This window comes from Melopsittacus undulatus, chromosome 6 (assembly GCF_012275295.1).
Source record: "Melopsittacus undulatus isolate bMelUnd1 chromosome 6, bMelUnd1.mat.Z, whole genome shotgun sequence".
NCBI classification, from domain to species: Eukaryota; Metazoa; Chordata; class Aves; order Psittaciformes; family Psittaculidae; genus Melopsittacus; species Melopsittacus undulatus.
In genome coordinates, this window is record NC_047532.1 from 4,593,148 (window position 1) to 4,619,616 (window position 26,469).

The 26,469-nt window shown below is 38.5% G+C and overlaps 1 protein-coding gene across 1 annotated transcript in view; it reads left to right on the plus strand.

Annotated features, from left to right (window-relative positions):
* ATRX (ATRX chromatin remodeler) overlaps positions 1-26,469 on the plus strand; it is a 79,866-nt gene that overhangs the window by 10,669 nt on the left and 42,728 nt on the right. Inside the window, exons 3-11 of the mRNA XM_034064409.1 lie at positions 2,608-2,663; positions 4,354-4,406; positions 6,035-6,156; positions 7,409-7,528; positions 11,229-11,338; positions 13,439-13,506; positions 14,697-17,608; positions 19,557-19,635; positions 26,038-26,168. Coding sequence (XP_033920300.1) covers positions 2,608-2,663; positions 4,354-4,406; positions 6,035-6,156; positions 7,409-7,528; positions 11,229-11,338; positions 13,439-13,506; positions 14,697-17,608; positions 19,557-19,635; positions 26,038-26,168 — 3,651 coding nt within the window. The remainder of the gene's footprint in view (positions 1-2,607; positions 2,664-4,353; positions 4,407-6,034; positions 6,157-7,408; positions 7,529-11,228; positions 11,339-13,438; positions 13,507-14,696; positions 17,609-19,556; positions 19,636-26,037; positions 26,169-26,469) is intronic.

Genomic DNA, 26,469 nt, shown 5'->3' on the forward strand with positions numbered 1-26,469 from the left:
TATTTTGTAACAGCACCGAATAAAATCTGTTTCCAAATTTAATTAGGTTTAATCTGTTTTCTAGTTAAACTGGGACTGGATACAGGTTCAGAGCCTTTCAGTCTGCTGTTCAGTGAGCTAAAAGTTGTGCTGAAGTGCTAGAGTACAGGAGAATGAGAATGCTTTGGTTGTGTGAGTGCATTTTGAAGGAATTACTTAGTGAATTCCTGAGTGAGTTTTGGAACTCTTGTTGTTCTAAGTGATAAATTCACATGGGTTTTCTGGGGTGCAGTTGTTATCTTTAGTGTTCCGTCTTGAAAGAGTCTGCTGCCATGTGTGCCAACCTCCTTGGGTCAGCATCAAACTGTTAGCCTAGGAGGAAGAAATTAATTCATGTACTTCAGCAGCACAATGAACTGAATTGTGGTGTAGGTGCACCTCAGAGTGGAATTTTGTTAAGGAACATGTGGCAAAAAGGAATCTTTTTCCTTTATCCTGTGTATTTATTAAGTAGTTTGTCTCCGCTTAAAATACAGGTTTACTTTGAAACAGGAGCACACTTAGTAATCAGTAGCAGACATGTTTCAGTGTTGGTTTTGAGATCTCAGATTTTATTTCTTAAAAAAGGAATGTGTTAAAGTTAAAAAGTCAAGAATTAGGAAAAAGTCAGTATTAGGAAATGCCAGAATTAACCCTGCAAATTTACTTCCCCTCCCAGTTTCCTGTGCATAATGAAAGTGCCTTTAGCAACTGTGCTGTTTTTTTAATCCACATGATGTTAATTCAGTGTAAAAGTGATAGACATGATGGGGGCCAAATCAGATTTATATAGTAATGGATCTGATTTTGTTCTAGCATTTGGAGGGTATGTGAGCTACTGGATAGTGTTGTGAGGAGGGAGATGATGATGAAGATGTTTAAGTGTGGCTCAGGAGAGCTGGGACATGGCCCAGCCACACACACAGGTCAATTAAAATATGAAGCGGTTGCTTGCTGAGTTACTTCCATCTTGTGCACTGCTGTGGTGCTGAATTATACCATAATGCTGTGTGCAAGGTATGATAAGTAAAGTGAAATTGCACCAGAAACTTTCATTCTGGCTTTTCTTAATCCTTGAGTACTTGATTTTACAGCTTTAGTAATGTTTCTTTACCTTTTCTGAGTAACCTGGTGTAGTGGAAGGTGTTGCTATCTGTGGCAAGGGGGTTGGAGCTACGTGATATTTAAGGTACCTTCCAACCCAAACCATTGTGTTACTCTATGCTTCTGCTTTCAGATTGGGTGTTTCCCTCCTCTACATTGCATGCATACCAGCAGGAGAATCACTGGGGAGCAGGAAGTCAGTCTCACCTATGCTCTCTGTCAAGTGACCAGCCCCTGCCCTAGAGCAGCAGTGACAGGGGAGCTCCTGTGCTCTAAAGCTCTGAAATAGATGGAGCATGTGAGCTGGGTCAGCATTAGGAGCTGGAAGGGGATGTGGCATCCTCAGCCCTTCTGCAGTGATGGAGCATCCACAGCCTGCTCACACGTAGAAACTGGAGTATGTTCAGTTGCTTTTGGAGGCAGTGCACATGCAGTCTGGTTAGGAGGTTGAATGCAGAGTCAACAGAGATTGGAGCTGCCAGAGTCAGGTATCTGCCAAGTATGTGTAGATTGGCATTTTCCATGAATCTGTCACTTGGACAAAACTGGTTAAGAGTAGAAGGTGGGCAGCATCTAATCTCCAGAAGCGGTGTCACCCTTCTTACAGATTTCAGCAGAATAGGGGAATACCTGTTCCAGAGGGGAAATTTCAGGCACTTGAAAGGCCCACAATGTTTGTCTGTTTCCATTTTCTATTCCCCCTCCCTTAGCATCAGATGCTTAAGTTGCTGGATCATTTTGGCTGAAATTCACCCAAACAGTTCAGCCCAGGTCAATACCCAGCATCAGATTTTCTAATCAAAGTGATATATTACTTTTTTTTTAAGTGTAAAAGAGAATGATTTGATTTTCCCAGAACTGAAGTTTAAGAATCATCCAGTAAATTGCAGTGCTTATGTTAAAGATACATATCCTCTGATTATACTACCACTTTACTTGAATGTTTCTCAGGAGTGCATCCATTAAAATACTGCTATTATTAAGCCTTTTGAGGAACTTTGTACAAGTATCACTGAACTTAAAATCTTCCATCACCTGGACTGCAGATGCATTGGTTTTAGGTTACATGTCTTTAGCTTTTATATTCCACAGTTTCCAAGATGGAGAAATGGGAGTTCTATGTCATACCCTGCATCTAGTGGGATTTTTGTCTGTGGTTCCATGATCCCAGATTTAACATTGTGGCTTTAATGTCAAGATGTGTAAGAGAAAATACTTAAAGCAACTTCTTAAAGATGAAAAGAAATGCACTAACTATTGTTTCTGCGTATACAGTTGCACTTTCATTTCTTCAGTATTTCTTCAGCAGTGGAAAAGTTTCTTGGAGCATATTAGCAACTTAACTGAAAATTAAGACTGTGTTTTGTTGTACAACAGTTTGGCTTTATTCCTGCTGGTGAAACATAAACAATGCTATGACATACAGTGTGATGAACTTGTAGCATTTCTTGCATTTCAGTGGATTCCTTTAATTTCTCTCCATAGGTAAAAGTAGAGAACCTAATAGTAGTCCAGCATCAATGGAGAACAACAGAGAAGAGGTAGGAATAAAAATGCTTTTGAATTTTAGTTGCATGACTGATGCAGAATGGCTGGCATAGGAAACGCTGAGTTGCTTTTGTTGCTTGTTCAATAAATACTTAAAGAGTATTGTCAGAGCCATGCAGTAGATGTCATTCCCTCTGCTGACTAGAAACTTTAGCTGTAAAATGTTACAAAAGAAATCTAAAATTCAATTTTAAAGTTTGAATTATTCTCACTTTGATTTAGGCATATGCAAGCAAGCCCATTCCCTCCCCCATTCATTTCTAACTTAACTGGAATACATGAATTTAGTTGGACAACTTAATTTTCTTTCTGATGCACAATAATTCCGGGGAATAATGTCTGTTTCACAGTTCAGAGAATTGGGTTTTGCTCACCTGAGGGATGCAATTGCTCTTTGGTTAAGAAATAATTGATTCAGATCATAAATATTGCAAAGTGAGTTTTTCTTTTCTAAGGAGGTTTGGTTTATTACTCTTATTCTGTTCTTTGGCTTATGTACAAACAGGCTCTAGTTTATCTTTGGTTTAAAAGAGCTGGTCTCTACCTCTTATTTACACTTACACCCTGTTACTCGGATAACGGGGTATTTAGTTGTCCTTTTAGGCAAATATGCTTCTTTTTAAAAAAGACAAAAAGATGGAGATGCAGGATCTTTATTAAACATGAGCAAATTCCTTCTGTATGGTGTTATGTACATTAAAGACATTTTTCATTTGGTATGTCTTACTAATACCTACTGTCTTGTTGGAAACATTCTGGATGATAGTGTGTTAACGTGTAGAGCAAGCACAAATGCCAGTGTCCTGCCTTACTTTGTCTTCATTGCAGTAAATACAGGTATTTATTTGGTACAGCTCAAACCTCATTATGTATTTGCACAGACCTTTGAAAAACAGTTTTCCTGTGAAGACAGCAGCTTCTTCTGCCATATGAACCAAGTCACAAGTGTCTACATTTGGCTGGCAGTTCTTGGGGGCATAGTAGTGATAGCTTCCTTCAAGAGCCCTTTGTATCTGCCTGTCAGAAGAGATGATGGTTTCTTCACACAGTGTGAAAACCAGTCTTAGACCTGCATAAGCTTTTGCAGCGCTAAGTGCTGTGAGGAATCCTGGTGAATTGTAAATAAGTCAAAAAGCAGCAGGTGTGAGTAAGGCTGTTCTTCCACGTGCTGATCATGAAGTTAACATTGCAGCAAAGATACAGAGAACAGGAGGTCCCAGAACTGTGCAGGATTAGGACAGATCATGAGCTGTTCTCAGTCCCTTCTCCAGAGCACCAAGGGAACTTTCAGCAGGTAGGGAAAGTTGAGGATTGCAAGGAGAGAAGTTCCTCAATCTCCTGAAGACTCAGTGCTTGAGATACAGGCAGTGTTTCTCTCTGAACATCTCAACTTACAACAGTGCCCTCTCTGAGTTTCTTTTAAGATACGTACATAGGGAGGTTAGTGAGCATTAGTGACTTAGTGTGTAGTTACACCTGGTTTTTAAACTCCATAGTTGAACTGAGCTGGCATGACTGTTGAAATTGTGTTTCACATTTGCTAATGCTTCTTCTGCCTTTGTTGTTGTTGTAAAAGTGATGGTGGCTTCTGAGAGTGTTCTAGTTAATGTAAGAAACTGGTTTTTGTTGACAGGTCACTTGGTCACAGATGTGTTGACTTTGACATTTTTTTCTTGTTTTTAGGGCAGTAGTTCTTCAGAAAGAACCAAATCCTTGGGGTCATCTCGTTCAAAAAGGTTGGTTTGGAAGATAAAGATAGTACTGTTAGGCATGTGTAACTGTAGAAAGTCCATGTATTGTGGCAGTGACTTTTAATATAGACCCGCATAAATCCACTAAGTTAGCAGAGTGCTGGCAAAACAAATGCCTCATAGTGCACTTAAAATTCAAATCATCTTTCAGGGTCAGGATCACAAAGCTTGATTTTTGCAAACAAAGACAACAGGATTATTCTGTATCTTCAGGACAAAGGTGTTTGTGCAATTGTTCCTTCACTCCTGCTATTTCTATACAGGGTTCTGCCAAAAATGTAAGTTGGGTCATAGGGAAAAAAGGCTTTTTCTGTACCTCACTGTTGGGAGACTGTGGAATAAGAATGTGCTATGAAGTTGTCCTGTGCAGAAACTGCCATTTGTTGTCTCTCTGCTTAATCCCTTTTTGCTCTTTGTTTTTACAAAAGTATGGAGTTCACTGTTTACCAACCAGTTTGAACCTACAGAAGGCAAATTGTGTGTGACCTAAGTAATAGCAGACTCATCATAGCAGAACTCCTTCTCTTCTTTTGCTCTTAGCTGATGCTCATTCATGTTGTCCTTCATGATTTTTTTAATGCTAGTCTCCTGTATAGATTTCAACAGCTGCCACATTACTGCTCTTTACAAGTGTGTATCTCTCTTCACACTCCTTTTATCCTAGTTTGTTATTTTATGTATACTGAAATCGAGTAATATTCTTTCTGCCTTTTTTGTTTGTGTTGATTCCATATTTGCATGTGTGGTTCTATATATGCCTTTAATTTCTACCTCATCTTCAGAATCCAGTGTCCTGCTGAACTCTTTTTCACTTAGATGATTGGTTATCATTTTTACAGTCATGTTTGGGTTTTTTTTCCTGCTTCCTGTCTATCAGTAGAGGTATTTCCATTCATACACTTATTGTACTGTGCCTGAGACTGACAAAAGCAGTATCCTGCAGTAGTTCATGTGTTACCTTCAGACCACTGAAAATTATGCTCAACATACTTTTTTCTTTCTTCCGTTTTCCTTCCCTCCCTGCCCTGACATTGTAAATTCATCCATTTTAATGGATCCATTCTCAGTTATATTTGTGTAGAATTCTGGCAACTGGTCCTTTTATTCAACAGTCATTCCTTTGTGCATTTCTTTCATTTCCTTGCAAGCATCTTTTCTGCCAGGCTGCTTACTGTCATTTGCTAATATCTGTGTGTTCTGTTTGCACTGCTGTTAAACTTGAAATGATGTATAACATTTCTGAGCGGACATTTCACTTGTGTTTCATTTCAGCTTTTTCCCTAGAGGTGTGGTTTTCCTGCATTCCTTCTTAAAAACACAGCAAACCTTAATTTTACCAACAATATAATACAACAAACCTGTGAAACAAAAGTATTTTGTTAGTATATCATTTTATTTCGCATAGGAGAGGAGAGTTCCTGTTCCTAACAACAAAATTAGCCTACAACTGATTACAGTAATTCAGAGCATCCCACCTCGTCATGTCTTAAATGAACTTAAAATGAGCATAGGTTTCCCCAGTTAGAATGGTGTTTTGCTTGCAAAGCTCCTGGCTTATCTGCATTGCAATATATCATATTTGTCATGGTGTGGGGTTTTTTTTCTCTGTGCAGGAAACCTACAGTTGTGACAAAATACATTGGATCAGATGATGAAATCTTAGATGAAACTGCAAATGAAGATATTTCAAATGAGAACTCGGAAAACGATGTTGATATGCAAAGCTTGCCTAAAGGTAGTTCATGTCTGTCTTTGTTTCTGAATTCAGCACATTAGCCAAGATGATGATGCAGCATAATTAACTACAATGCACATGGATTAGTAAAGTGCCTGTCTTTGGTTCTGTATCTTTTATATAGAAACAGATGCTAGTGCTCACACACACCCACATCCCCTGTGCACATGCATGTACAAGAGGAAATCAGGCACGTTTATTTTTGACCCCAGCATGCTTCAGGCCGTGGGTACACCAGGATATGCTGGTTTCTTTATTTCAGATGCCTGCTGACATCTGAATAAAACCAACATGAAACAGGGGAAGTAATTTATTTCAGTTCTTTTGTACAAGTCTCAAACTCTGTCACTCACAAACCTTATTTTACTGTAATTTGATCAACAAAAGCAAAACTAAATCAGGAGAGAAATGTCATTATTTGATCTATTTTTAAACACCCTATTAAAACAGTTAATGTTATAAGCCTGCATCCCACTCTTCGTAACGACAGTATGAGTTTGATTAATCCCTTCCATTTCCTAACTATGAATGTTACAGGAAAACTTCATAGTTTTCATGAATACCACTGTGTACTGCATGAGTAGTGGTATTTAAAGCAGTCACTTTAAAATTACCTTTCCAGAATGTTAGATTATTTCCGGTGTCCTCACAACAGAAGTGTTAAATCTGAGCTCCTAAGTAGGAAAGATGGTTTTTCATTCACATAAGTTTGATCTGTATTTGTATCTCTTTAAAAACAAAAGGGTATTTCTGGATTAAAGACAAAACAAGTTTTATTCTATTGCTTTTTCATTGATTTCACGTTAAAATAAATTAAGATGAGGAAAACTGGCTAGAAGGGGAAAAGAGAGAGAGAACAGTAGTTACTCTAAGGCTTTTGATAGATGTGACCTAACCAAAGTCTTTTATTTGTAGCACTGCACTGCCCATTCCTGTACTACACACACGAGGAGTATGACAGTCCTGTTCTGCACAACCACATCAGGGCAGAGAGAGCAGGATTTGCTCCTCACAGCCCGTTCAGTCTTTGGCTCTTGTCCTGAGACTGCAGAACATTTGTAGATTGAAGTGTGTGGTGATTTGGTTTTGGTTTATATTTCTTTTTGCTGTGAACATCTGTGCATTCAAACTCGGAGTTTTAGTCAACAGATTACACACTTTTTAAAGTACTGTGTTGGTCTTTATTTAAAGGGGACTTTTCACTTCATTTGGATGTATAATGGTTTCCAATTTCTAAATAAAATCATTCTAGGTACAGTGGTTGTACAGCCTGAGCCAGTGCTGAATGAAGACAAAGATGATTTTAAAGGGCCTGAATTTAGAAGCAGAAATACCGTTAAAATGAAACCTGAAGCTCCCAAAAAGCGTGGAGGTAAATACAACTTAAAGCATTTATTTAAACGTGTTTCAGTTGTTGCTTATGACCACATTTGGTACATCTAAAAATCATTCCTCTTTCTGATCAATTATCCTAAAAATACCTCCACTCTTCTGGCTTTTTGTTCAGTAAGGATTCTAGCTGACTGCAGTTAGCCTCCATTGCTGCCCCTGCAATGCAGCAGTGGAAGCTAAGATTAGTTCTCGTTAAACTTCATCTTTTCAGTAGCTATAGGATGCATCATTAGGTGCTCCATATGGCCCCTTCTCGCTTTGTATTCAGAGCAGTTGCTTGGTTGCCATCAGGTGTTACAGGTATTCCTTTATTTTTTTTCAGGATTATGTTGGAACACTGTTAATACATTCAGGAACATTCACTGACTCACCAAGAAAGCAACCATATTTGAGCAGGGTATAGGCATGTTATCAGTCAGTGAGCTAACAAGAAACCCCAAACCTCTCAACAATTCATATACTTTTTTCTTGTTGTTTTGATATTGTGAGGAATTGTGTGGCCCTTCTAAGTATTATCTCTGAGAAGCTGCTGTGCCAGCTGGTTTTCCATAGCTGCTGTTAAAACCGAGGAGAAGTTGGGTAAATTATAGTGAAAACACAAATTAATAGCTCATTTATTTTGCAAAATGTAAAGGAGAGGGAGGGTTATCTATAAAGTAGCCTATAAAAAGGCAGATAACTTCCTTTAATACTACTAATATCTGGGTTTACACATCTACAGCATTACCCAGGATATTCAAACAGCTCTGGTACATGCTATGCATTCTCCCCATTGTATCACATTTGAGGTACTTGCTCTCTTTTAAAGTCTTACTAGAATTTAGTAAGTGCTATTTCTCCATCTGTGGCTGAAGAGGAGTAAAATGTGACTGTGTGGAAATGTGCTTTTGCATACATATGGGCTCGTGCATGATTTTAATCACATTTTGATCACTGATGTTTTCTGTCAACTACTAATCTTTAAAGTCAGATCTATTCTGTTCACGCAAGATATCCTACGCAGCATATAGGAGTGCTTTTTGCATTTGAATTTATAGTGATTTTAAACGGGGCCAACAAAGATCTCAGGGGTGTAGTGTTAAAAAGATAGGACCTGCTTGGGCTTTGTGGCCTGTGTCTGCATCCCCATGACACTTCATATGACCTGCCCTTCCAGCTTTTTTTCCTCCATCCCTAGAGAATTTTCAGGCTTTCCTCTGTGTATCTGGACTGGTTACTCACATACTGGTGCCTGATGTAAGGTATTAGTTTTGAAAGCGACATCAAGAGTTTGTTTAAGCCATACCTTTATCCAGGGTAAGCTCAGTTGTATCTGTGTCACTACAGATAATCTTTGGCTTGATTTTTAAAGCTGTTCAAGTCCATGCGTTAAGCTCCTGTCAACATTCAGGGAAGTGGGATAGGTACTGCCTCCTTCTGTGTTGCACCTATTCCCAGACCAGAAGGGGTAGGCAGGCAAGGGACTCTGCAGTCTACCTCAGGAGCAGCTGGATTAGGAATGTGTCAGACCACTTTTACTTGGCAGCATGCACAGCAGAAGTAATGCAGATTCCTTTACACTTGCGTGCAGCAAGTCTGGTTGCTTGGAATGGCACTTACTTTGCTCCTGCTGTTAGAACGAGGTGCCAAACCTGCGCACAGGGCTAAGCACTGCTGCTTTCAGCAGGTAGGCATGTAGTCCCAGCTACTTGAGATCCTGAAGTCTAGACACAGTGCAAGTAGATAAATAATAGAAAAAAAAATGCCAGCCTGTCTTGTTCTTTGTGGAGTGCATCTATATTTTTACTAAGAGTTACGTGTCCTGTTTATATCAGAGATAGGAGTAAGAACTCTCACGTTTCTAGCATCCAGATGCCCTTATCCAGGCTGTAAGAGGCATTGTGTCAGTCCTTATTTTCAAGGTTCGTGTCTGCAGGATGGGTATGGTAGTATTTTTGTTAATGAACTTGTATTTAGGAATGTTTGAGTATGTGTTTTCTCAGTATTAGTTGTTGTTCAGTATCTTTTGCTCACCATTGTTTGTGGTAGTAGCATGGTTTACAACAGTTTGCCTCATAAATTATCCTTTTTTTTCCCTGGTGCCAATTTGCAGATTTCAGGAAGCAGGCAGTAGTGCTTCCCCTTAAAGTTGTAGAGAAGGGAATATGACTTGGGACTTGGCAGTGAACAGCTTGTTCTTCTTCGGTTGGCTGTTACCCTCTGATTCTTACAGCCATTTAAGGACTGTGATGTTTGACAGAGCCTGGGTAGGTTTCTTAGCTGTTTAGTGTACTAGAATGTGATATTCTTTTCCAAGTAGTATGATAGGATGGATGTGTTTCTTTGAGGTTTGACAGCAGCATTTGAAACAGGCATTTGAGCTGGTTTTGAGATCATGAGAGGTGCTTTGCAAGTCCACAACCTCTGTAGCACGTGCACTCATGCATGCATTGAAGTTGGAAACAACAAAACTTGTATTCCAAATTTCAAACTGCTATTTCCACTTTCCACTGAATTGTAAGGGTGTATTAGCTGTTCTTATTGGTCTGTAACCTGTTTGAGATGGTGCTTCAATAGGAAATTGCTAGTAGCTCATGTTCATAGAATCATAGAATAGTTAGAGTTGAAAAGGACCTTAGGATCATCAAGTTCTAATCCCCCTGCCATCGGTAGGGACACCTCACACTAAACCATGTCACCCAAGACTATCCAGCCTGGCCTTGAACACTGCCAGGGATGAAGCATTCACAACTTCCTTGTCAAAGGACAAGTCACGGTTAAGTGATCCCAGATTGAACCTTTATCTGCTTGATTCCAAATTAAGCTTGTGCAGGTGTATGAACTGAGTGTATGAGCTTTCATGCGTGATCTTCCTCTTCTTGAAAGCATCACTGCTACTGAAAACGAAATGGTCTCATAGTGTTAATGAGTCGGGTTAGCAGCCTGGCATGTAGTGAGCCTCCCAACCTCAAGTTCACCACCTTTCAAAGCAAATTAGGGAACTGATATTAAAGGGAAGCTTTTCAGACCAAATGTAGATAGAGGAGCACAGTAGTACACAAAGTATGGGAGTAATCAGGAAGATGGCAGAACTGTAGTTTCAGACAACCCCAAACCATCAGAAACAACCCCAAACCATCAGAAACAACCCCAAACCATCAGAAACAACCCACCATCAAGAAGGGAACAAAAAATGGGAAAAAGATTTTTTTTTCCAGGCATTACTAGAAGAATTTAATGCATTTTCTGTAATGATTTCCCATCTTTTTCTTTGAGAAACTAAAACTGTATGTGAAAGAAATACCATTAATACAAACACGAATTCCAGTGGTATTTGATGAGTACAGGTTAAATGAGGAAGGTTGTACAGAATATCAGGGCTGCTTTGAAAGAATTTTAGTGATGACTGTTCTTTAGGTGTGTTCTCAGGAGGTGACCAGTTAATACAAATTAAATCTCTCAAAGGAAAAAAGTTGTATCTTGGCCCCATGTGGAGCGTAGAAATGAGAGGAAAACTCTTTCAGTCTGTAGTTGGTGAGTGGTTACAGAGAGATTTGTGTAATGCTGGGTGGTAAAGAAGAGGCATATGAAAAACCTGACAGGCCAAAACACTGTAAGGAAATGAAATGGTTATATAGAGATTTCTTGAAGAAAATTAAAAACCAAAGCAATTAATGTGTGGTTTATAATCCTCTCTATAGAGGAAGGACTGCATGGAATTGTAAGCTGTACAGCTTGTGGCCAACAGGTGAACCATTTTCAAAAGGATTCAATCTATAGACATCCTACACTGAAAGTTCTTATTTGTAAGGTATGTGGTAAACAGTTCTACAGTTTATTCCCGTTTGTTTGTGTTTGAAATGTCATATGAGCTGACTTGGGTGGGATCTCTGTGGGAGTTGTTTATTAGCCAAAAACCTTTTTAGTTCTTAACGTTACAATAAAGGAAACTAAAAGCAGAAACCAGAAAGGTAAATGCAGCTTACAAATTGATGTTCCTGGTTTTGTATACCCCAGTTAAAACTGATTGTGTTTTCTTTGGGATTTATTTTTACAGTTTTAAGTCTCTCATTTTAGTGTATTTTTTTATGTTAAATCTGAAATTTCTGCCTACTCATAATGTATTGTAAGAGCAGATTCAGTTCTGGATTTTGGGGTAAAGCATTTAATGTAAAATGATGCTGGAATAAGAAGTGGGAAAGTGGCTTCCAAGCTACATCAGTTTCACCTGTGTACAGCTCCTGGACTTTTTTGATTCTGAGCTGCCTGTGTAATGATGATCTAGTACATAATCCCAAACCAGCATCTAGGTCTTCAGCTATGTGGTTTCATGGTGGCTTCAGTTCACCCTAAATTGCAATGGGGAGAGGTGGGGAACTGGAGGAGAAGGAGACCTCTCAGTGTTCAAAGAGATATAGAGAGATCTCTCTCTTGTTATCTTTATGGTTTTAAAGATCCTGTATTCCTAAGGATACCTCTAAAGGTAGAACCAAATTTGCATTACAGCACACATTTAGCATTCCCCTTCTCTTCCTACGTGCTTCTTCCCCAGTTCCCAATTGATGTTTCATATTCAGCTGACATACTGTCTCAGACGTGTCCATATAGTCTAATGTTCTGGTTCATTTCTTCTGTTTATTCTGGCTTATTTCTTTTATAATACACTTCAGAAAAATCAGCTCACAAGATGACTGTTTTCAGTCTTCAGGAGAGTCCCAGCTCTTTTTCCTGGACTTGGGAATCCTTAACATGTAGCTGCACGTGTTCTTGCGTTACATGCAAGTTACCTGATCCGTTTGGGAAACCTGTTTAGGGTGTTGGATTCAGTAGCAGCTCTTGCCTGTGAGCTTTGCTAGAGAATTACATCATGTGTTGTGTCCCATAAATTTTCTGTATCTTAATTGAATATGGCCTTATGTTAACGTGAAAGAGAGCAATGGAGATCCCTGATCTGCATACTCCATGCCTTCCATTGCTCTCTGTGCCTAGTTTTTCCCTTATTTTTCTGCTGCTTATGTAAAGAGGTCCAGACATGAGAAGCTGTTTTCCTTTAATTGTAAATGCTGTGGCAAATGTCCAAATGTCCATTTTTACTGTCCTTTTTTTTGTTTGCTCTTACTTGTTTGCTTAGTTTATTTGAACAGTTGTATAGCTCTGCTCAGGATCAAGAGGCATCATCATTTTAAACTCAGGTGCTGAAGCCTCTTTCTGGATACCGAATTCACTAGCGAAAAGGACAGAATATAGCTAATAGCTTGGGTTAATCCCTGTTCAAGTAGAGCTTCAAGTCTGGGAGATCGTTCTTTACTAGTAACTGGAAGAAGAAAAAACCCCAAACCTTATATTTGGTTTAAAGGATTTAGCAACTGAAGCCACTGCTGTGATAGCCAAGTTATGTGTATTTTTCTTATTATTAGCACTTTGTCACTGAAAATGCTTAATTTGTACCTGGTAATTGAAGCCTTGGATGTTAGCATCACAATAAATCCTGAAGACCTTTTTTATTTAAAGACTTACATGATCAATTGCTAACATGAGGAGCATACAGCTGAAAACTGTAATTTATGTAGGATTAGTTGTGCCAGGGAAGGTGTGATGTTGATTTACCTGGGAAATAGATGGAAAAAGATTTGGAGAGAAACATTCAGTTGATATTCTAAAGCATGCAAATGTGCAGCCATCAAACAAAAACCTACATGATTTTTAAATAAACCTTGAGGCATCTAAATAAAAAGTCATGGTTTAGGACCTCTTGTGTCTGTGGAAGGTGTTTGTTAACATGAATGTAGAAGGGTTAGAATGCTGAGCACCTTCCAGCTGCTGCTTTTAATGACTTGCTTCTAAGACATGCAGAAACCATGCATTGCTGAAATGTGATGAAGATTCCTTGACATACCTCTTTCCTTTACAGACTTGCTACAAGTATTATATGAGTGATGACATTAGCCGTGACTCCGACGGAATGGATGAGCAGTGTAGGTGAGTGCACAAAACCCCACAGCTCTTCTGCTTTGCTTTGTGGAAGCAAAAGCTTTCTCAGGAAACTATTTACAGATGTAGACTGGTACCTAAGAGTTTAATCAACAATTGTTGTTCCTCTCCAAGAAATGCTCAGCCAACCCCAGGGGTTTTGTCAATATTTTATTGCTGTTCTGGTAATTAACAGGAAAGCATTTTATAAAGAAGCACAATAGCAAATGCTTGTAAAACATCACATTTCTAATAAAATAGCATTGCCACCTTACAGGTGCTTTCAAGGTGCGTATGACATTCTAAATCTTGTGAGCCTCAGAAACTTAATTTTGCAAGATCTCCACTTCTGAAGTACTTCTCTGCCCTTATGTCCAATACCTAAATACGTAATCCAGTCAGAATTGAGCAGGCTGTGATGCCTGTGAGTGAGCTCGTCAGCCACTTCTCAGGTCTTCATGAAAGACTATGCAAGCTAGACATAGATCCAAACCCCGTTATTTTTTCATGTGTGTCTGCAGTAGTAATACACCAGTTAAGGCCAGAAAGACTTACGCTGATTAATTTTGCTGTAAAATAAAAGAAATCACTCCCCCATCCCCTCAACCTCCCCCAGTTCTCCAAAGAAACCCTGAAAATAAAATCTTACTGTATTTTTCTCTGATTCTAAAATCACTGTTGAAGTTGCGTTTGGGTATTACTGACCACTCTGTGCACTGTTAGTCTCATACTTTAATTTCCTGACTTCTGAGTTCTCAATTGCGTGCTTTCCAGTCATGCTTTTACTAGTATAGTGACAGAACAAGGGGGAATGGGTTTAAGCTTAAACAGGGGAAGTTCAGGTTGGATATAAGGAAGAAGTTCTTCACTGTGAGGGTGGTGAGGCACTGGAGCAGGCTGCCTGAAGAAGCTGTAAATGTTCCATCCCTGGCAGTGCTCAAGGCCAGGTTGGATGAAGACTTGACCGACATGCTTTAGTGTGAGGTGTCCCTGCTCATGGCAGGCGGTTGGAACTTGATGATCTTAAGGTCCTTTCCAACCTGAACTATTCTGTGATTCTTTGCTTTCCAGTGATGAATTTCTGCTTATCACTTGAATATTTAAAATGCAAGTCCTTTATCACATAGTGAGAAACGGGTAAACTGATTTGTCACTTAGTACAGAGGTAAGACTCTTATGTCTCTTGTGTCTTGTTGCAGGTGGTGTGCTGAAGGTGGAAATCTGATTTGCTGTGACTTTTGCCATAACGCCTTCTGTAAAAAGTGCATTTTGCGCAACCTGGGTCGAAAGGAACTATCGACTATACTGGATGAGAATAACCAGTGGCACTGTTATATTTGCCATCCAGAGCCTTTGTTGGACTTGGTCACTGCATGTGACAGTGTCTTTGAAAATCTAGAACAGTTACTGCAACAAAACAAAAAAAAGATCCGAGTTGAAAGTGACAAAAGTAAAATGTATGATCACACAGTCAAGTTCTCTCCAAAGAGAAACAATTCCAGTTGTAACGGGGAAGAAAAAAAAATAGATGATGCCTATTCGGGTTCCATAACGTATTCTTTTAAAGCACTTATGGTGCCAAAAGACTTGCTTAAGAAAACAAAAAAGCTGGTGGAAACGACAGCAAATCTCAATTCCAGCTTTGTAAACTTTTTGAAAAGCGCTGCAGAAAATGTAGATAGAAGCCCAACTATGCAACTTTGTCAGCTGAAAGCTTTTAAATCTGTGCTGAATGACATGAAAAAAGCTCATCTGGCATTAAAAGAAGGTCTGAACCTGGAGATTCAAGCATTGAATGTTAAACTCAAAGATAAAAATACCAAAGAGAAAAAATCTGATGTTAGATCAGAAAAAAACGAGGTGAAAAAAGATGAAGGAAAGGAACACGTGCCATTAAAAGAGGATGACATGGTAAAGACACAGAAGAAAGTTGTATCAGAAGAGCCTGACAGTGAGCCCATGGATCAAAGTGTTCCAACAGTGGAACAAAAGGATGACAAGCAGGCTTCTAGTGAAGAGAAAAAGTCTGGGAGAAGTGAAGAACCTCAGTATGAACCTAATAGTACAGAGGCTTTAGATATGGATATAGTGTCCATTCCCTCATCTGTTCCTGAAGATATTTTTGAGAATCTGGAATCCGCTATGGAGATCCAGACTGCATCAGATGAACAAAACAATGGAAATACAGGAACTGATCACGAGACTTTAAACGCAAATACAAAATCGAGCACTCCCGTGAAAGATACCAAAGGTGGTACCAAGTTAAAGTCATCGGCTAAAGGAACAAAAGAATTGATTGTAAAATTGACTCCTGTTTCCATTTCGGAGTCTCCAGTTAAAGCTGAAGATCAGGACAGCAATCTAGAAAAGGGAAGTAAGGATGTGGATGCAGGACCTAAAGCAGAAAACTGTGATTCCGGAAAACAAAATCATAATGCTGGCAGTGAGCCTTCCACAGAGAACGAAACTGTCTCACCTGTAGAGGAATCTGATCTCAGGAGGTCGCCGCGGGTGAAGACCACACCGCTGCGGCGTCAAACAGACATCAGTCCTTTAACATCAAACTCGGAAGAAGACAGCAATGACACGTGTAATGAAAAACGCAAGAGGAAATCATCAAAGCAACCGAGGAGGAAAAATGACAAAAGAAACTCCTCTGACAGTACTGCTGATGGCCCCAGGCCTAATAAACTTTCTAAATCCAAAAAGCCATATGTATCAGATCACAGCTCAGACTCTGATGAGGTGCCAGCTGTTCTTAAAGAAGTAGCTATGATGAGTCGCAGCTCTTCAGACATTGATAGCAATAGTGAAACACCAGCAAATGATCAGAACACTTCAAAATTTGTGAAGAATCAGCCAGTGAAGGATGAAAATGGCAAGCGGAAAAGAAAAAGTTCCAGCTCTGGTTCAGATTTGGATGCTAAAAGAGGCAAATCAGCGAAAAATTCTGCTGCTGCTAAAAAGAAACGTCAGAACTATTCGGATTCTTCAAACTATGATTCTGAGTTAGAAAAAGAAATAAAGATTTTGAGTAAAATTGAGTCTGCAAAAAAAGCTAAGAAAAAATGCGCCCGAAAAGATGATAGTTATGATTCGTCTGAGGAAGAGCAGAGGAAAAAGGTAAATAGCAAGAGAAAGTTAAATCTGAAGAAACAAAGAGCTAAATCGTCTGAAGATGACGATGCTGAAAAGTCTTCCCCAGAGGAGACAAATCATTCTTCTAAGGATGAAAAACTTGGCAAGCGGTCAGCGGCTAAGGAAGGGACGAGCAAAGACTTAAAAGAAGACGCTACAGAGGGGAAGCATGATGAGTCTTCTGATGTTGAGAAGTCTTCAGTGGAGAAAGAGGAGAGTTCTAAAGGTGTGAAGCCAACTGAAGTTAAGAAGGGCAAGGATTTGAAGAAGAAGAAGGCACAAGAAGATTCATCTTCGGAGAGCACGGAGAAATCTGTGAAGAAAGAGCACGATTCTGATTCTTCGAAAGACAGGTTGAAGAATAAAAAGGAATCTGAAAGCAAGGCAAAGAAATCTGAAAAGCTGAAAACAAAAGGTTACAAGAAAGAACAAGATGATTCCTCGTCTGATGTTGAAAAGTCATCCCCAGAGAAAGGAAGTTGCAATTCTTCTGAGAGTGACAAAACGAAGAATAAGCCAGTGGTGAAAGATAAGAAAAGGAGGAATTTAAGAGAGAGACACTCTAAGAGAGTGCAGCTTGATTTGTCATCTGATGCTGAGAAATCTCCTCTAAAAGAGGAGAGTTCTTCTGAAGATGTTGTGAAGAGGAAAACCCATGCTGAAACTAAAGAAAAGAAGAAAATCAGTCACAAAAAGAAACTGTCCAAGAAGGAACAGAATGACTTGTCCTCTTCTGACGAGGAGTCTTGTGAAGACAGTAAGAAAAAGATGAAAAGAGGGTCAATGAAACAAAGTAAAAAGGGTGACTTAAAAAAGAAAGTGTCAAAAAAGGTGGTTGTCACTTCCTCGTCTGATAAGGAAGAAAATGATGAACAGAACTCAACAGGTGATGGAAGCAGCGATGAGCAGAAAATTATGCCAGTGACTGAAAACTTAATGCTGTCTGCTGGTGCAGGATTTTGTCAGTCATCAGGTGTGCAAGAGATGTTCATTTACATGTGCTAATAGATAGGTTTTCTGGTACTGATTTGGAAGCATCCATTTCAATTTATACAGCTTGTCACTCGTGGAAAAGAGGATGTCATTGTAAATGGAGAGGCTTGAGAAGCTGTAGCCTGTAATGCCAGCAGGTATTGCCTTGCAGCACAGCTTTCAACAGCCTGTTCCTTTGCTTGGTTACCCAGATACTGTTGAGCAGAAGATGGTTTTAAGCAGTAGGTATCTAGTGAGCTCCAGTTTGTCAGGTTATAAGTTTAGTAGTAGTAATTCTTGCCAAGGTAGAACGCCATGAGTGTGTTGTATCTTAAGAAGATAGAACTCAGAACTGCTGAATTTGCACACTTGGTTTTAAAGGACTTAAGAAAGGAAGGTTATTTTCCACATTACATGGATAGTGCACATCTTCAGGAAATGAATTTTAAACTAGAAAAAACTGAAATCTATTTTCTGTTTTAATTACCAGGACAGGTAAATTATTTACTATTTGTTTGCTTCTAAGGGTGTTTCATAGGACTTTCTGCACATGTTGCATCCTTGTAGAGTAGCAGTTGGGATGTAAGTTTCATACTCTGCATAATATACAGCCCTGTAATGTTTGTTTTCTAAAGTCCCAAGCTTAATTGTGTCTCTATGTGTGTAATACTGTGGCCTCTGTGTCCAGAGGTCTCTTCCAAGCTTAATTATTATATGATTCTGTGAGAACCTGCCTTTGTCACAGTATCTCAAAAGGAGGCAAACTTGCCCTTTCTCTTCAGTTAGCTTTTGCCTTAATAGGTGAATAAATGAAGAGGTCTTTCCTCTGTCTGAACAAGCTATGCAGGTTGATTGTTGAATAAGACTTAGAATCTGGTTCAACCAACAGGATATTATTCTTTATTCAGGCTTAAGAGTGAGGGACTTCCTGTGATCACCCCTTACCACAGTCCTGTCAGTCATCTGGCTTGGTAATTCCAGGAAAAGCATATGTTAAAACAAGTTGGAACAAACCTCTCGCAGCCTAGTTTTAGTCCTGTCGCTACAGGTAGAAGATAATCAATAGAGGTTAAGAATGAGGTGGTCTCAGGTCATTAGGATTTTGCTTAATTTTGCTAATGATTTGATTGACTGATATGTGAGTTAGAATCATGAGAGAAAAGAAAAGGGGAAAGGCCTGGGAGTGTGCTAGAAATAATCTGAGTTCCTCTCAGGTCAGCCAGGGGAGTGCAGAGAACCTTAAAGGCAGGTATTGTACTCTGCTGTTTGCTCTAAGACGTTTCCCATGCTTTTGGTTTTGATGAGGTTTCCCTCAAGACAATGTGCACCTGTGTTTTGATACTGGCAGTAAGGATAGCAGGCGTAGTTTCCAAAACGTAAGTCTTTACACAGCTACAACAAGTGTACATGTATTGTATCTGATACCCAGAAAGCAAAAATGGGCAAGAATTACTGTTCTTGAGTACGTCTTAATTAGCAGCAAGGTGTGATTGTGTAATGCACTTGTGAATGATTCTGTAATGCATTTGTTTGGGCCTTTTCAGTTTACACCATTTCAGTAGTGGAGCTTTTGGCATGGAGCAGGAACTTCTTAGGAAACTTAATTTCTGACTCATAGGTGGAGTAGGTGGTGTCAAAAAACTCCAATCTCATAGTATGTAGTAAGGAGAGAAGTGCAAGTTTCGTGTAGTATCCAAGCAAGTGCTACTTGTAAACCTAGAGACTTTTAATAATACAATATTATTTTAATAAAAATATATATCTAAAATATGGGTTTGTATGGCAGGGTAACTGGGTTCTTTGCTAGTAGAAAAATGATGGTATTTCCAAGCTGGTTTTATGGGAATTCTTGATGGATACAGTCATTCATGTGCTGTGGTGCTTATTGCTAGTTTACATGTATTAAGCGTTCATGTCTTCTGTTTCTTTGTTTCCCCTTCCTCCTCCAGGAGATGAGGGAGAGACTAAATCAAGGGCTGTTCCAATGGAGGAGGAGGAAGATGATGATGATGACGATCCTGAGAATAGGTATGATACCATCCGTAAGGACTTAAAAAAGATTATAACACACCCTAGGCGTGGGCGCAAACCGGCGCAACGGAAGAGCAAGCAGGTTGTAAAAACCACGGCTGCCTGCCTTGTAAAGACTCGCTCACGGGCCTCCCGCAAGTTTGAACAAGGGTCCAGAAAACAGAGGCCAAAATCCAGAAATGAAAAGAAAGTATTTAGAAGTGTTAGCTAACACACCTTGCATAGGGTGTGTTATAAATGCACTGCAGCACTGTCTGGTTTATGTTCCCGTTGAAGGTGGTAAGGATTTCACTCAGGCAGGTAAAAATCTACTTCTGATAAATGTGAATTTCAGCTAGTTATGTGGTTAAAGTACCTTATAGAAGGTAAAAGCTTGCATCTGTGCAATATGCAGTGCTAAAGATTTTTCTGACTGAATTTCATTTTGTCACTGTTACCTAATTTGCTTTTTAAATTGAAACGCCTTTTCTCAGTCAAGAGAAAACACAAATATTGGGGATTAGATATTTTCAGTTGTTCATTAAACTGAGTTTTAATTCACTAGAGAACATCTGAAGTGACTAATATGAGAGTTAAGGCCCTGATTCTACAAGCACTGTGCATAGGCTTAAGTGGTATCTGAGACTAATGATACATGCACACATTTTAAGTCTTTGCATAGGCATTTTCAGAACTGTGGCTTACGTGTGCTTCAGTTTCAAGTTCAATAAAACTGAAGTGCTGTTGTAGCCATCAAAATTAGCCTGGTTAGAAAACACAGAAGCTTCGTTGCCTGATGCGTGAATGCACAACATGAAGTATCGCTTAACTCCGAGCCACAGGTTCTTTTTTTAGAAGCTATTGTAGTTAGCTAGAGAGTTGTTCAACAACTTTTTCTACAGTATTTTCAGAAACTGATTTTTCTTGGCCATATTGCATGTGTGGGACCAGCTTAATAGCTTTGCACAGTTGCTGCTGGAGTCTTTTTCTGCTTCTGAGCCTTACTAGTTTAGAAGAGGGAATCGTTTCACAGAGTTATATGTTTTGATCTGTGGCTGAAGTAAATTCTCAAAATGCTGTTTTATATCCTTCATGGACCTCAGTTTGGCATCAAAACATTGCTGCTGATAATAGTTCTTGCTTGGTTTCAGTCATCAAATTTAATCCAGTCATTCAGATTTTAAAGAAAGATGCTCTTGAGGGACTTGACAGCACAGGGTCATAAGCAGAACATGTAAACGCCGGTCATAGAAGATTCTGGTTCCTTAATTTCAGTCCTGTTTTGATTTTTTTCCTCCTTTTTTTCCTTTTTGTTTGTTTTTTACGTGTTTCTTGGTTGATAACTAAGCAAATACACTTGTCAAAGTTCAGTGTTTACTTTACAAATGTCACTGGCAGATCTTAAGTATTAGTTTAAGAACTATATTGGGAAATGAATTAACCCAATTGATAATGATCAAATCATTAATATGAATTTGGAGTTTAAAAACCAGTTTCTGTACTTTGTTTTTAAGATGAATCTCTGTTGAAGTTTTTATTTAGGGAATACTTTGACTCTATGAGATGGGGAGCTGTTTTGTCAATAAACAGTTTTGTCAACCTTCAGACATGTTAACTGGTAACTGCAGTCTGATTCTCAATTCGTCATGCGTTGTACTTGGCACCAAAATCAGGTACATAAACTGTAAAAAGATGGCACAAATTTCAAGAAGTTAAAAGCTTGTTCTTTTGTTTACTCAACACAAAGTGTTTAAATAGTTTACCTGCTATTCAGATAAGTTGCCTATTTTCTTCCAGGCCAAAGAGGGTACCTAGTACCTACCGGGTGTTTGTAGTGTGGGAACTCTCATGTTTGCAAGTCTCTAGTTTAGATATTCTGTTATTTGAATACCTTTGGATGTGCATGACATGAATATTAATAGTCTTGAAATCATCTTTGCCAAAATGCAATATCCAAGTGGGTCATAATATGACATACAGTGCTGTATGCTTTCATCTTATGTTGTGTAATTATCTATTTCTGGTCCTTCTGATCTTTTAAATGGTACTGTTTAATATGTTTGCAGTAGTTTTGTTTATTAAGAAGTCAATAGTGTATTAAATGCAGAATGCCTTTAAATATTTGATGGTTGCAATAAATTTTTGTAAAACGTTTTTCTTGTCCCAGCATTTAATTTAATACAACTCTGACAGCTTGAAAATCGGACTGTTCCAACAAAGACAGCACAGTATTTAGAACAAGGTGTTTGGCAATTTTCACTGTTTTCTTTTGGTTTTGTTTTTTTGTTTTTTATTAACATCATTTCATCCAAATATTCATCTCTGAAAGTGTATTCTAAATGGTTCTAAATTTTTTAGTAACGTATCCAAGGCCCATTTAGTTCAGTAGTGCTGTGGCTAAAAGAAGTGGCTTTTATGAGCTACATAAAAATGTCCTCCCAGGTAGAAAGGCTTATCTTGGGCAACCTGATTGCTACAAGTAATTAGTAGGTATTTATGAACAGTACGTGTGAGTTGACATAATGCGATTGGTAATAGTGCATCATGATCATTTACTAACATATAAAATTATAACTCTGAGGAGAATTACTTTTACAGTCATGGCATTGTCTCACCAAGATTTTTGTGTGATAACAGTGTGTTACTGAGTCCATCATACAGGCACTCTCAAATTCCTGAACAAGAATGGTGCAGATGATGTTGTGAACTTAACTCCCCATCACGAGAGGCTGCACCTACTATTCCGTTTTTGCTGCAGTGTCTGAAGGATAATTGAAAATAGTCCTGTACTGGGACTAAGCAGCCCCTGGGTAACTTCCAGTTTGCTTATCTCTCTTTAAAAGTGTTTTCTTTGAGTATAAGTTGAAAAATACATAGTGACCAATTCATTATTTATACATGTATATTGTTAGTGTCATTCTTACAAAGGTGAACTATATTTAAATCCCGATTGATAGAAAATTATATGCTGTTATTTTATTCTAGACTTGTTTTTTTATCATGTCCTGATAGAGATTACAGTCCCAACCTGCAAGGCACTGTATAAATACGTGTTGGGAAAATGCCCTTTTAAACAAATCTCACCATATGTTTAGATAAGATGGAGCAGGATAACATGACATGCTCAAGGTCACAGCCGATCAGTGGCAGAAATGAGTAAAATGCAGGGGGTTGTCTCTTTGTTTCCCTACCTGAAGCCCTGTGCTGGAGGTGATGCAGCTCTCTGTGCTTCTGAATTAAATTTGTTTATAGTGTTCAACTGTTACATCTGGTTGGCCAAGAATATCTTTTACGTCCTTGACTTGAGTAAATAGTATGGTATCTTTTGACTGTCACGGGTTTCTCTGGAAAAGTATGAGTGAGGGAGTTTTCACACTGTCATGGCTTGTTTTTCTTGGTACTTGCAGTTGATCTTAATGCAAATACTCAAATATTCAACCTGCCATATGAAGTTTCTTAGCTTAGAAGCCTGGTCACTTTAAATGGGTTTGTATCTTAAAATAGAAATGTGATACATCCTCCTGAGCCACATAGGATTTAATTTAAAACCAGTTTCAGGAGTCCAGTACTTAATTTATTCTAATTCATATAAACCATTTGTTCTCTCAGTCGTTTGTCAGATGCATTAACAAGGCTTAATCTGTTTGCTACTAATATTGCGTACACGTTAAATTCCTGTCACATGTGTAGTTACATTAAAAATACGAATCTTTTAAATTCTGAATGTCTCAACAATGTCTTACATTTTTAGCTTAACATTGTACCAGTGGAGTGCATTGAAGAGAATGTGGCTTCTTTCATTGAACAGACAGTTCCATCTCAGTTTGGTTCAAAGTGGTTGAATCCTTATCCTAGCTAAAAAAATACTTCTTAATTTTCTGTTGCAGAGTATAAAAGCAATACCTTCTTAATGCTGTTATAAATAATTAGAAACTAGTAAGTTTACCCAGTCTGCTTGGGGTTATGATGGTGATTAGTAGGAAAATAATAGCATCTTCTGGTTATGGGTAGTGCATTTTGTGCATGGTATTTTTATGTGAATGATGCATTTGCTTTCCTTTTCCCCCCTTGGATAAATCTTTATAAAAGAACAAATTAAAATGTGTGTCTTCTTTTAAGAACCAAAGTCAACCTTTGTCTAAAGATATGTAACCAAATTTTTAAAGGTGACTTGTATGGGAGGTAAGTATGGTTGTACATACACAGGTTGTGTTAGCTTTGCGAATCCAAAGTCAGAGGCTGTATTTCTAGGCAGTGCTTTCAGATTGAATGCTGAAATCTTGTAGTTTTTAGTGTTTCTGTTTTTCTGTTTGTTTGGTGGGTTGTTTCCCCCCCCCCCCTTCTTCCAAAGCAAACTTTGATGGGAATATTGTTGTTTTTGTAAACAAGAAAAGTAGCCAAATTGCTGCCATCTGCGTTTCCTGGAGTAGGATTCAAGGTTACTAATTCATATTGAAAGCTCTTAAAGAGAAGCCAACTTGTGACATTCCAGGCAGATTCAGTTTGAAGAAGAAGTTGTGACCGTTAAGAGATGGAAGGAGTCTCAGTTTCTTATCTAAGGAGCTATTTATTCTTGTTGCTACTATACACAATGTGGTGGGTTTAAAAAAGGACAAACTAGCAAACAACAAAAATAACCAAGCCCTTTACCAAATCCTCTAGAAGGACCTAATGCAGAAAAGCATTTGAAAGAGGATGTTACTTATCTATAGACTTTTAAGTTTTCATTGGGTTCACACTGTGATCTGTTGATGTATATGGAATCAAAGCTTATAATGAGTACTGCATTTTATAGTTTAATCAGCTGTTTCTTTACAAGGCACTGCTCAAAAGGTGTGTGTGTGTGGGTGTTTCAGTGCTTTTGGACAGTCTGTGACTCACTGAGCAATCCTTAATCTTTATGAAACCATTTTACTTCCATCTTTTAATAATAACTGAATATACAGTAGTTTTAGAATATTTTGTGTGTTTGTGTTTGTACTGCTGCTCAAAAAAGTAGGAAATAAAATGGCATTGAAAAGTTCCTGTGTTTTAGGGGCACGTTATATGCTGAAAAATGAGTTTGGATTTCTTAAAACCCATTTTATATGTGCTACATAAAAGTAGCAGTTTGATTTTCAACTGTGTAAGAAGCTGTACTTGGAGATCACTGTTCCTTTGGTGTTTCCCAGTGAAGCCTATCTTGTGGTTCAGTTCCATGGGGTTTGGCTGGTATAAAATCCTTCCCGTTCTCTTGAAAGGCAAAACAGATCAGATTGGATCATTTAAAATTGATGACCATGGGATGAAAACTGTAGTATTTCTGATGTTCCACTGAGGAAGGCCTTGTTTCATTCTGTCAGGGTTTTTTCCCCCTGGAAGTACAGGTTCTCGGAAGTCCACTGTTTTCCTAGGCATTTGACATATTTTATATCTTGCCTTGGTTAGACTGATGTAAGATTGTTTTTATGTTGCAAGAGCATGAAAATAAATCATTTTTCCATAGTAACTACTTGTATGTTAGCTGAAAACACTCTTGCGCTGAAATCAAACTGCAAGAAGCTGAGACAATGCTTTGTGGAACAGAAAATAAGATTGTAATTTTTCTTTGAAGTTCAGGTCCTGGAATGTTCCATAAAATGTTTTTTGTGTGTCTGAGTATACACATATATTTTTTGCTATAGTTGCTCTTAGGCAAGTGCTGGTAGTCACACGAGGCATTCAGTGTGAGGCTTTTTTATCCCTGAGGCATTTAATACCAGTAGGGTGGGTCCAGGCAACTAGAACAGTGACACAGTTGAAAGTGAGTTATTTAGAGATAGGGCAATATACTCATTTTTGTTTGTTTTTTTAAACCCTTGAGTTAATGCTTATTGCAATAATCTTCTCCTTGTTGAAAACACACATTCAGTGATGCACTGAGCTAAAAACTGTTACTGTTTATGTGTACACCAGTCAGGTAGATTCTGTGCCTCGGGAAATGAGTCTCATTGATTTAAATCAAGTAAGCATAATCGTCATTGGTGGAGGGGGGAATGGTCTGAGTGTTAGGATTTGGTCTGCTGCATTGTCATGTTCATGAGCAGTTCGAATTCATATAGGTGCCTATCCCATACTGACAAGAGTCTATTCAAATAGACCATGAATAAAATGAAATGTTTAGCTGTGTACATTTTAGAGTTGTCTCCAGTCTTGCTGTACAGCCTGAACCATTGGTTTTTCAGAAGCATTTACACATGTTGCTTTCTAAAATCATTAGCCCATTACACTTGAGATTCTGCTGATAATACTGGCTTAACCACAATGACTCTTCATCATGTGTGTCTCTTTTGTTCAGCTTTTAACCCCTTTTTTTTTGACGTTCAGAATGGTATAGGATTACACTTATCATAGATTGCCTTGAACAATGGAATAAATAGTTTTTTCTGTTTTACTTCAAAGAATTGCCAAGAAAATGCTTTTAGAAGAAATCAAAGCCAATCTTTCCTCTGATGAGGATGCATCTTCAGATGATGACTCGGATAAAGGAAAAAAGAAAACTGGAAAGCAAATTGAAAACACAGGAGATGATGGTGAGCACCAAAAAGCATCTGGGAGAACGTGGTGCTGTGTTGCCTGTTGTCATTTCAAAACTTGGGAAAATTATCATTTCTAAAGTTTCTTCACTTTTCACCCCAAAAGATGTCATTGGTGTTAATGGGTAGTTGCCCAGTAGAGGCGAATGCAGATGCCATGAAGATGATCATCTCTTTTGCTCTCCTGCAAGTGTCTTTGGTTTTGCTTTGTTAATAATCTGATTTTTGTCACTAATTGAGAAGTCCGAGGGATTTGTGAGGCATAATCTATACCCTAAGATTTGCAGACAAGCAGGAG